The sequence below is a fragment of the Rosa rugosa genome, chromosome 1, assembly GCF_958449725.1.
Source record: "Rosa rugosa chromosome 1, drRosRugo1.1, whole genome shotgun sequence".
Lineage (NCBI taxonomy): Eukaryota > Viridiplantae > Streptophyta > Magnoliopsida > Rosales > Rosaceae > Rosa > Rosa rugosa.
The window spans coordinates 11,893,760-11,904,496 of record NC_084820.1 but is presented as its reverse complement, the minus strand read 5'-3'; the positions used below and the strand labels follow the sequence as shown (position 1 = coordinate 11,904,496).

Sequence of the window (10,737 nt, the reverse complement as noted above, 5' to 3'; positions counted from 1 at the left end):
AGCTGCTGTAGATAAAAACATACTCTGCAGTTGTTTTATATATTAACAGCACTTTTAAAAATATTATTTACCAAACACGAAACTGTTTTAATTCACAGCTGATTATTCTCACAACACAGCAGCAGCAGTTTTTTTAAAAAGTCACAGCAATCCCAAACTAGCCCTAATACTTCGTTTATCAGATTTCTCTTGTCTTTGTCAGAAACTCAGAATTGATGACCAAGTCGAAAATTAAATATTGCTTTTTGAAAAATCTCCATTATTCTTGAAGTTCATATTTTTTCGAATCTCATCTTTATCTTTATAGTCGAAATGTTTTATCTAGGGATGGCAAAAATCCCCAGCGGGGTGGAGCTCCATTGGATACCCGCCCCTAATGGGGGGAGAATTTGGGGACAAATGGGGAAAGGGGATGGGGATCCCCAATCTCCGTTATCTAAGATTGGAGATGGGGCGGGGGTGATATTGTGATCCCCATCCCCAAACCCGCCCCAATAATATATACATATATTTACCCTTCAAATATATATATATATATATATATAAATTTATTTTTTATAATATAAATCACAAATATATACATTTACTACTTTACTTTAATGGCTACACTTTCGCTTTTAATTTTATTTGTTGTAGATTTTGATTTTTAAAAAGACAATATGAGAAAAAAATTGTTTTATTTATTAAATTCTTATTGGGGATTTGGGGCGGGTTTGGAGGCTTAGTCCCCAGTGGGGATGGGGACAGGGAATCCCCAATATATTTTTATTGGGGATTGGGGCGGGGATGGGGGTGGAGAATGACCTCGGGGATGGGGATGATATTGTGATCCCCATCCCCAACCGGCCCCATTGCCATTCCTAGTTTTATCTCAATGTGGTTTAGAATTAGTTGGCATGTTAAAACCTTACAAAAAATAAATATGGTCTAAAATGGATTGAAGTCCCAATGTCCTAACTTTTTTATTCTTTAATTGTCACATTCTCATTTCATAATTATAATTGAGTACTGGAATTTTTTGTATACTTGTCACTTGGCAATAACAACCTACACTCTAGAATCACCAAACTTGGCCACCAAGTATACTTGGGCAAATACTTGCATGGCCAGCCAAATGAATTAATTAAACCTTTATCAGAATTAGATTATCCCTAAGACCATGACTTATCTTCTTTTCCTCATGCTTTGCTGTGATGTGATGAGTCCCAATGAATAATCCTACTTCACAATGGTCAATGGGCATGACTTGTCAACGTGTCATAAACCGACTTTATTATATAACATAGACAAATTGCTTCTCAACTAAGCAATTTCCTTGCTCCCCACTCATACAACTCACTGTATATAAACCCCACCTCACAATCTTCTTCGTCGTCCCACACCTGAATCAAAATTCAGAGGAACACAATGAACACCACCATGATTCCAGCCCTCAATCTCACCAACCTGCCCGCAACAGCCTCGTCCTTGTTCTCCGCCTACGCATCCTTGGCCGCATTCCTCATGTTGGCTCGTTCCATGGCGGACCAGCTCATCCCCCACCAGCTCCGCTCCTACCTCCACTCCCTCCTCGGCTACTTCTACACTCCTAAATCCTCCAACCTCACCCTCATAGTCGACGAGAAGTCCAGCATGAACAATAACCAAGTCTACGAGGCGGCGGAGGTCTACCTCCAAACCAAGATCAGTCCCCTCAACGAGCGTCTAAGGGTCAGCAAAACCCCTAGGCAAAAGACCATCAGCCTTGCCATCGAGAAAAATGAGGAGATCATGGACTCTTTCGAGAACATCAAGCTCAAGTGGCGCTACGTGTGCACCGAAAGCAAGGATCATGGTAGTGATAAGCGTCACTTTGAGCTAACGTTCGTTAAGAAGCATAAAGCGTTGGTGGTGGAAGCATACTTGCCATATGTGTTGGCTCGGGCCAAGGCGATTAACGAAGAGGAGAAGGTGCTCAAGCTCAATTCGAGTCACTCAGGTTCGATAGATCTTGAGCACCCTTCGACTTTTGACACATTGGCTATTGATCCGGAGCTGAAGAGCATGATCATGGACGATTTGGATAGGTTTGTGAGCAGAAAGGGGTTCTATAAGAGGGTTGGGAAGGCTTGGAAAAGAGGGTATTTGTTATATGGTCCGCCTGGTACCGGCAAATCTAGCTTGATTGCGGCCATGGCTAATTACCTCAACTTTGATGTGTATGATTTGGAGCTTAGTACCATTCACAGCGACTATCATTTAAAGAGGACACTGCTGGCTACTTCAAATCGGTCCATCTTGGTGATCGAGGACATTGATTGCAGCGCTGAAACCGAAAACCGGGAGACAGACAGCCGGGTTCAACGCTCTAACAATACGTTTTCGCTCTCTGGCCTGCTCAACTTCATAGATGGTTTGTGGTCAAGTGTCGGTGATGAGAGAATCATTATCTTCACCACTAACCACAAGGATCGGTTAGACCCTGCATTGTTGCGACCTGGACGAATGGACGTGCATATTCACATGTCGTATTGCACTGCAAGCGGGTTCAGGATCTTGGCCTCTAACTACCTTGGCATTCATGCGAGCAACCCTCATCGGCTCTGCGGAGAAATTGAAGGGTTGATAGAGAGCACAAACGTCACCCCTGCCGAGGTTGCTGAGGAGCTGATGAAGAGTGATGATGCAGATGTTGCTCTACAAGGGCTTGTCAATTTCCTCAAAAGAAAGAAAGCGGAGGTTGAGAGCAATAAGACCAAGGATGGAGGGACTGATAAAACTGAAAGTCAAGAAGAAGCAAAATAAGATGCATAAAAATGGACCTTGATGATGAACTTGCATCTCCCCTTGCTTCAGATCCTGAAGCATGTTCCAAAATCCAAATTAAACTTAATTCATTGAGGCATTGCGTTTTCTCTCGAACAATGATAGAGAGAAAAAAAAAAAACAGATATTGGGATTAACTGAACGGAAGCCCAAAGTGCTAATGGGAGTATATCTTGAATGAATTCTGATGTAATGGCTCACTTGGTGTACCTAACTCAAGAATGAACAGAAAGGAGCACCTCCGCTTTTGATCTCTTTGTATGTTATTTTCCTTTCTATTTTGGTGTAACGGGTCGAAGGCCCAAAGGGAAACATTTGTGCTGCAGCGACTCACGTAATTGTAGTTGTAGACTTGTCTGTTATTTTTGTATATCTTGACCAAAAACAAGAAAAAAAAAAAAAAAAACTGTATCCTGTTCCCAGTTACACGTTGTATTTTATGATATAGTGCTTGTTTTCTGTTTACTATGAAAGTTAGTACTAAAACTAAAAACACATAACTAATTTTCGAGTTAGCTAAAGTAGTTGGGGTCATGGGGAGGTACTAATTCAGATCAGGTCAGAGGTTCTATCTCATCTACCAAAGATTAGTTAGAACCTAGGTTGACAAATACAAATCCAAACATGAGACAATGAATTATCTATACTATTATTAAGATAACCCACTTTGTTAGCCAAAGTGAGTGTGAATTGACGTAAATATCCTTAGACTATAGGTTAATTTAAAATACTTTTTAATATATGAGAGATATTATGGTAAATAGCAAAATATAAATATAAATAAAAATTTAGAAAAAGAAAAAAAGAAATTCATCCCACTTTCTACAGATATAACTTCCCACATCTTACCGTTGTAACTTCCTACTTTTTTTTCTTCCAAAAAGTAAAAATAAGAATAAAATGTCGCATGTGTCAATAAAGACCAGTATCATATAATGGTAGAAGATCGATCATGGGTATGGCAAGTGATGCTAATTGTGCATAGGCATGGTAGGTGAGGTTTGTGAGGCTAATAGTGGAGATGCAAGTGAGGCTAACATTGGGCAGCATGACAAGTGAGGCTAAGAGCAAGTGCACCCGTAGTCAAGAAAAGGCAAAGTCGAGAAGTCAAGAATTCGACCAGTCAAGTTACCATTCACTGCCACTGGACATGGGTTTACACCCGTTGTTTTTCTTGCCCGGTCAACACTGTTCATTATTATATAATTTTAGGGGGTCTCGAAAATCGACTTTTTACACATACGTAATTTGGGAAAACTTCCTTCATGAAAGTTATAGAGATCGTCGATACGATCTCGTGCATACATGGAACGCAATATTCGGAGTTCGTATGAATTTATTATGAATTTTTGAAATCTGAAAATTTTCTATAAATAGCAAAAATTTCTGGTCCTTTTTCATAAAGACAGATTTTTCTTCTTTCTTCACTTTCACCCCTGAAACTCTCTCTTCTCTCTCCTCCTCGTCCCCTCAGACCGACCCGACCCGAGTTTTCCGGCGCCGTCGTGCGTCCTCCGGCAGCGGACCCGGGCCATACGGGCTCGCCTCGGCCCGCTCGTCCTCCCCACAGTGGTGCCTAACCTCACCACTCAGCCCAGAAGGAGATCGAAGGCCTCCCACACGCACTGCTGCTCGCTCTGCGTCGTCCGTGCGTTCCACGCAGTCTTCCGGCGCGTCTCTCTCCGCGCGTCAGTGGGTGACGTCAGCCATGTGGGTTCCTCGAGCCGAGCTGGCAGCTAGGTAGACTGGTCATGGAATTAGTCACGGGCTTGCCCGTTTTTATGGCTTTGGGCATGGAAGGGCAAGACTTGCCCGGTCAAGCTTGGGCCGGTGGAAACTGGTTTTCTGCATACCCCGGCAACCACATCAACATTCCTTCTTTTTGCCCGGGCAATCCAACACCGGTGGACTTGCTCTAATGAGACTAACAATGTCCATGTCTGGTGAACCAAACATTGGGCATGTTTAATGAAGCTAACGGTGCTCTTGTGTAGTGAGGCAAATGGTGCATCCTCAAGCGAGATTCAACACACCGAAAGATGTCGTATGCTTTTTTAATCATACGGAAATCAAATTTAGAACCTTCTTTGAAAAAAAAAAAAAAATTGTTCGAGATCATAATTTTCTATCAAAATCCGTGGACTACAAACATGTTTTTCTGGCTAAAATCGAATTTTTTATTTTTTAACTAAATTTTTTCTCCCCATAAATTATGATTTTTAAAGAAATTCAATAAATAGCGGAATTCAAAAATTTCAACCCAATATTTTTTTTTACGATTTTTCAAAGTCTGAAAACCAAAATAAAAGATAATAACAATATTACAAATTTACAAAAAGGAGCCTAGTACCATTTGGTCTAGTGACATAAGTCTTCCCTCTATAAGTAGGAGGTTGTGAGTTCGACTCACATTAGATTAATTATTGGATATGAGTTGTTTATTTGATAAAAAAATAATAATAATAATAAAAAAATTACAAAGAGGAGCGCCAAACGTAAAAGAGCATCCTGATATTAGGTAAGTCGGTAAACAACCCTGGAAGCAAGGGATCACTCCATAACCGACAGCAGACTGTAAGCTTGGATCTCCATCAAACCATACATTGCTTGAGAAAAAAATTTGCTAAAGATAAAATTGTATAGAAGATATTATATATTTCTAATGTTTTACTACATAAATTTTCTCTATCTAGGCCTAAACTCAATACCTTCCACAATGAGACCTCTTTTTCTCATAAAACTTTCAGATCCCTCTAGAATACACTCTATAGTAGCATTATCTTCAATATAGGAGATTTCACCGAACTCAATCTCCATCCATCCATCATTTCTCCTTCGAGCTTGTGAAGCCATATCTCCTATCAGGAAGACACGATTATGTTGAGCTACAACTCTGCGTTGAATATTAACTACACGCACTACACGCAAGCTAACAGGGCTTTCATGAAAACCAGATCGAGATATATTTGGAAACTTATATACAAGGTAAGCTACATAAGTTGTTCTCGGAGACAACATATATGTCGTTATGGATCCCTTGATCTTAAGACGATATACAAATATGAGCTCAGCCACTTGGGAGAACCTGTGATTAAAATAACATCATAGTTAATAAACCTGACGGGGAGCATCTTCAACTATTCTATGGTTATCTATACTATTATTAAGAAAATAGAGCTTGTCAACCAAAACAGAAATATTTTACCAAATTAGCCCTCAAATATTAAAAAACCTTTAAACTGAAATATTCGAGAAGGATAAAAAAGCCAATTCACAAAATAAAAGAAAATATAAAGAAATTTAACAAAAAATAAAAATAAAAACAAAAAAAGGTGGAGCAGTTTTCTCCACATTTTGTGAAATAACTGCCTACGTAGTTATCCACACCCATAGGGTGTGTTTGGTATCTAGTTACATATAAAAAAAACTCTATAACTTCCTCATCCCTATTATCCTAGTTTTTTTTTTTTTTTTTTTAAAGCTATTGGAGAAAAGAATGATAATAATAAGATGATAGTACCAACTACCAACCCAATAAGCTAGGGAGACATGAGAAAAGAGAAAAACCTGGATTCGGGTACAGAACTCCAGTTCCAGTATTCTGGAATTTCTGCCAAATCAATAAGTAAAAGCCTGGCTCCCAGCATCCAGCATTTTTTACCAGTCGCCCGATCATACGCAAAACTCTGTTCAAATATTGATTGTGCACAAAACAGCCTAAAATATTTTACAGTGCTGCAAGAATGACAAATTTACATTGCATATATGCATCCGATATACTCTTAACAGGGAGAGAATCTACGAACCAAATGGCCTTCGTCAAGGAAGATGGGGGAAACGCAGAGACTGCGGTAGAGGTCTGACGGAGAGGAATAATGGGGCACCGGATCAACAGATCGGGAGATGATTTCAGGGAAACTAGAATGATCCCAAGGGATTTCCTTATTAGTCGTCATCGAATACATTACCCATATTACCAGGGTTTCTATACCGCAAAGGCAAACTGCATGAAAGCATGAAACAATTAACACCCAAAAGAAAATAGGTGAACTAATGAAAGAGTATCAGTTTTCTTTAGAGTAATTTTATGGGAAGAAGTACCTCGACAAGCAAAGAGAACGAACAAAACTAAAAACCAAGAGAGGGAGGAGAAATTCATCACATTAATTTTATTTGTCATTACCTTTGGCAAGCAGACTCTGTGCTTGGTAGAGTAGCAGTAAACCAAGCCAAGCACTTGCAAAAAGTGTAAAGCCTTTTTCGTCTGTCAGAAACAGCCCGTGCCAATCATGGTCTGTCAAAATCAAATAGGAAATCCATACACCCAAAGCAGAAATCAGCAGAACAAACGCTCTCCAAAGCAATCCTAGAACAAAGGAGATCACCAAACAAACCAATCCTAGTCCGGTATAAATGTTTTGGAACGTATTAAGCAATTCGAGAATACTACTGATCATCAATTCTGGCTCTGCAATTTGACCTGCCCAGCTTTCATGAATCCTCACTACTGCATCCCTTAATTGAGTTGCTTGCGGCACCATAGGCCCTCTAACATAATTGTACAACTCCACAAATGCTCCTGCTATTGCGAGAAACATTTCTCTTGCATTCATCTTATTGTATATATATACCTACACGTACAACTATTATACAAGACGTACAACTTGAAAGATGTGAAAAACCTTTGTGCAATTCTAGATTTAATTAGTACCTTTGTGCGAGAACAACAACCTGCTTCAGCCTTCTGTAAAGGAATCATGAAGCCATGTTAATATATATACGATTTTTTTTTTTTTTTTTTTTGCTTTCTTGTGCGGGTAATACCTAACAAATTTCCGAAATTATCAAAATATTTCTCGTCTCAATTAGATTATAATTAGTTTCAGTTTACCTACTACCTACCTGACGTTTATTATAACAAAGTAAATGCAGCACACGGTATTGAGAACTCAGAAGAATAATATCTAACACTTGACTAGGTTGCGTGTCAAATACTCTTTAGACTAAGGCAAACCTCTTATTAATATGCATGGGAAGCTACTAGGCACACTGTTAATAATAGATCAAAAGACTGTTTGTATTTCATTAAGGAGAAGAATTAGTTACGAGTATGTCATTTTCAATGCAATCTAAAAGTCATTGAGGGCCTACTTCTAACTTCTAACCAAACATATATCCCAACATATTACAACGCATACTGCGTAATTGTGTGCGCTATACTATTACTTTCACATAATTTCTAACTTATTGTTGTGATCTGACACAAAATTTATGCTCTTTGATTTCCTCCGCAATATAACCAAACCATATAAAGTAAATATACTTTTGATAAGATATATATATATATATATATATATATATATATATATATATATATATATATATATATATCGGTCAAAGAATACTACATTTCTAAAAATTCTAGAAAAAATAAGAACAATAGAATCTGGTTTGCTAACCAAAAAGATTGGGACCATAGGCCTCATCTGTTTGTCTCTTTGTAGGTTCAACCAACATCCTATTAGAATCTCTATATATTGCTAAGAAAATTAAAATGGAAGAGTGAATGGCGAGACGGTTTACCATTTTAATAAAACTACTTCCTAATGGGAGTATCTGAATTCTGATGTAATGAATCATTTGGTGAACTTACTCGATCAACTCAAGAATGAACAGAAAGGAGGCTCCGCTTTCGGTCTCTTGGTCAATAACAAAAAAAAATTATTACACTAGAACCAGATAACCTCTGTTTTAGACATGATGCATGGTATCATGGTAGATAAGTGTGAGATACTAAAACGCAGTGCTCTCTTTTGTTTTGCTACCATCTCACCCTCATTTCCAAAGTCTTTCAATAATTGGAGGAAGTTTGAAAGAAAAGACAGGTGCAAAATGTGCAGTGATATTATTGGGGGTAAAAACGGCTTTTCCATCAAAACAGTACTCTGTTCATCTTCTTTAATTGTGAACAGAGCATGCTTGTACTAGTATTGCCATTTCGGTATGGGACTTCTTCGGTATGAACTTTAATTTCAGGAAAGAAGAACCAATTTATCTCTTGCTAAAATCGAATAAATCCAACTACATGTACATCAGTAGTCAGAAATCTCTTTTCAAATCAAATCAGCCTGCACATAAAGATTCCCATTCATCACTTTTCTCAGTACAAACACGTTGAGAGGCAGATGTCCTCTCTAGCTATATCAATGCTTGACCTTTCATTTCTACAGATGAAAACCCATTTTATCTCAGATTGAAACCAACCCCTGTTTCCTCCATATCCAAAACCCTCCCGGTTCATCAACTTCCTCAGCAAACCATGTTTCCCTTCAAGAATTTCAGTCTTAAAGACATACCAACAACTCCGGCCGCCTTGTTCTCAGCCTACGCCTCCTTCACCGCATTTGTGCAGTTGGTTCGAGCCATGGTCGAGCAAATCCTTCCCAAGCCGCTCCGGTTATACATTTTCAACAAACTCAAGGACTACTTCTTCCCTTCTCGGAGCTCCGAAGACATGACTCTAGTGATCAACCTATACTCTGCCTCTCGGATGACTGAAAACCAAGTCTATGACGCCGCCGAGGTCTATCTTGCAACCAAGGTCAAACCCTCCGACAAGCTCCTCCTAGTGAGCAAAACCCATGACCAGAAGACCATCAGTTTCGCCAATGCGAAAGCTGCCACCATCATCGACACATTTGAGGACATTGAGCTCAAGTGGAGCCATATCTGCCCGGTTAAGAGATCAGATGCTGTTCAAAATGACAATGAGCCACAAAAACAGTGCTTTACGTTGAGGTTTGGCGCCAAACACAAAGAAAAAGTGATGGAGTGTTACTTGCCGTATGTGCTTGCTAAAGCCAAGGACATTAAGCAAGAGGAGAAGTTGTTGAAGATTTTCAGCTGCGGCGGCAATAGCTCTCGTTCGATAGGCCTTGAGCACCCTGCAACTTTTGAGACAATGGCGATGGATCCGGAGCAGAAGAAAATGGTTATGGATGATTTGGATCGGTTTGTGAGGAGGAGGGACTTTTACAAGAGGGTTGGCAAGGCTTGGAAGAGAGGGTATTTGTTGTACGGTCCTCCTGGAACAGGCAAATCAAGCTTGATTGCAGCCATGGCTAATCATCTCAAGTTTGACATATATGATTTGGAGCTTTCTAGTATTTCTAGGAACTCGGACTTGAGGAGTGTGCTTCTATCTACTTCAAATCGTTCTATTCTGGTAATTGAGGACATTGATTGCAGTGTGGAAGCCGAAAATCGGGTGGCAGCTGAGAAGTTTATGGGGAGTAGATACAATAGACCATCACAAATGAAGGTCAGTTTATACTTGAATAAAGCTTGAATTCATTGTCTCAAGCATGTTATGGTTATTAATAATTTAATATTCCCTCATTGAGATTCTGAGATGATTTGTTATGATTATGCAGTTTACACTCTCAGGTCTACTTAATGTCATTGATGGTCTGTGGTCATGTGTTGGAGATGAGAGGATCATCATCTTCACCACTAACCACAAGGATCGGCTAGACCCGGCATTGTTGCGGCCTGGACGAATGGATGTGCACATTCACATGTCCTATTGTACTCCAAGCGGGTTCAGGATCTTGGCCTCTAACTACCTTGGCATTCATGAGAGCAACCCTCATCGGCTCTGTGGAGAAATTGAAGGGTTGATAGAGAGCACAGAGGTCACCCCCGCACAGGTTGCTGAGGAGCTTATGCAGAGTGATGATGCTGATGTTGCTCTTGAAGGGCTTGTCAATTTTCTCAAATGCAAGATAGAGGTTGATAGCAAAAAAACAAAGGATGAAGGGACTAATAAAGCAGAGAGTTTCGAAGAAGAGTTGGAACAACTTGATAAAGGTACTCACCCAATTTTTTCCAAGAGTAGTGCTGCGTTTTACAAAGATGTTATTTGATCTGGAT

At 39.5% G+C, this 10,737-nt stretch overlaps 3 protein-coding genes across 3 annotated transcripts in view; 2 read left to right on the top strand and 1 right to left on the bottom strand.

Moving 5' to 3' along the window:
* Window positions 1-1,324: 1,324 nt before the first annotated feature.
* LOC133727232 (AAA-ATPase At2g18193-like) lies at window positions 1,325-3,059 on the top strand. Its single transcript, XM_062154841.1, has one exon. It carries the CDS (start codon window positions 1,408-1,410, stop codon window positions 2,782-2,784), a length of 1,377 nt encoding a protein of 458 aa, XP_062010825.1. The 5' UTR covers window positions 1,325-1,407; the 3' UTR covers window positions 2,785-3,059.
* Window positions 3,060-5,280: 2,221 nt separating this feature from the next.
* Window positions 5,281-7,614, bottom strand: LOC133727231 (F-box protein PP2-B10-like). Its single transcript, XM_062154840.1, has 5 exons — window positions 7,517-7,614; window positions 6,989-7,436; window positions 6,612-6,808; window positions 6,373-6,491; window positions 5,281-5,890 (listed from the first exon to the last, which is right to left on the bottom strand). Exons 1-5 carry the CDS (start codon window positions 7,562-7,564, stop codon window positions 5,491-5,493), a joined length of 1,212 nt encoding a protein of 403 aa, XP_062010824.1. The 5' UTR covers window positions 7,565-7,614; the 3' UTR covers window positions 5,281-5,490.
* Window positions 7,615-8,820: 1,206 nt separating this feature from the next.
* LOC133717704 (AAA-ATPase At2g18193-like) overlaps window positions 8,821-10,737 on the top strand; it is a 9,927-nt gene continuing 8,010 nt past the window's right edge. Inside the window, exons 1-2 of the mRNA XM_062144419.1 lie at window positions 8,821-10,126; window positions 10,239-10,674. Of these exons, the coding sequence (XP_062000403.1) occupies window positions 9,125-10,126; window positions 10,239-10,674 (1,438 nt within the window). The 5' untranslated portion in view covers window positions 8,821-9,124. The remainder of the gene's footprint in view (window positions 10,127-10,238; window positions 10,675-10,737) is intronic.

Bases quoted from the DNA above. Each gene is read 5' to 3' on its own strand.
- LOC133727232 (XM_062154841.1), top strand. From the start codon at position 1,408: ATGAACACCACCATGATTCCAGCCCTCAATCTCACCAACCTGCCCGCA.
- LOC133727231 (XM_062154840.1), bottom strand. From the start codon at position 7,564: ATGATTCCTTTACAGAAGGCTGAAGCAGGTTGTTGTTCTCGCACAAAG. The intron at 6,809-6,988 runs GTAATGACAAAT...GCTTTCATGCAG, and splicing joins ACAGAGTCTGCTTGCCAAAG to TTTGCCTTTGCGGTATAGAA. The intron at 5,891-6,372 runs GTTTTTCTCTTT...TTTTAATCACAG, and splicing joins AGTTCTGTACCCGAATCCAG to GTTCTCCCAAGTGGCTGAGC.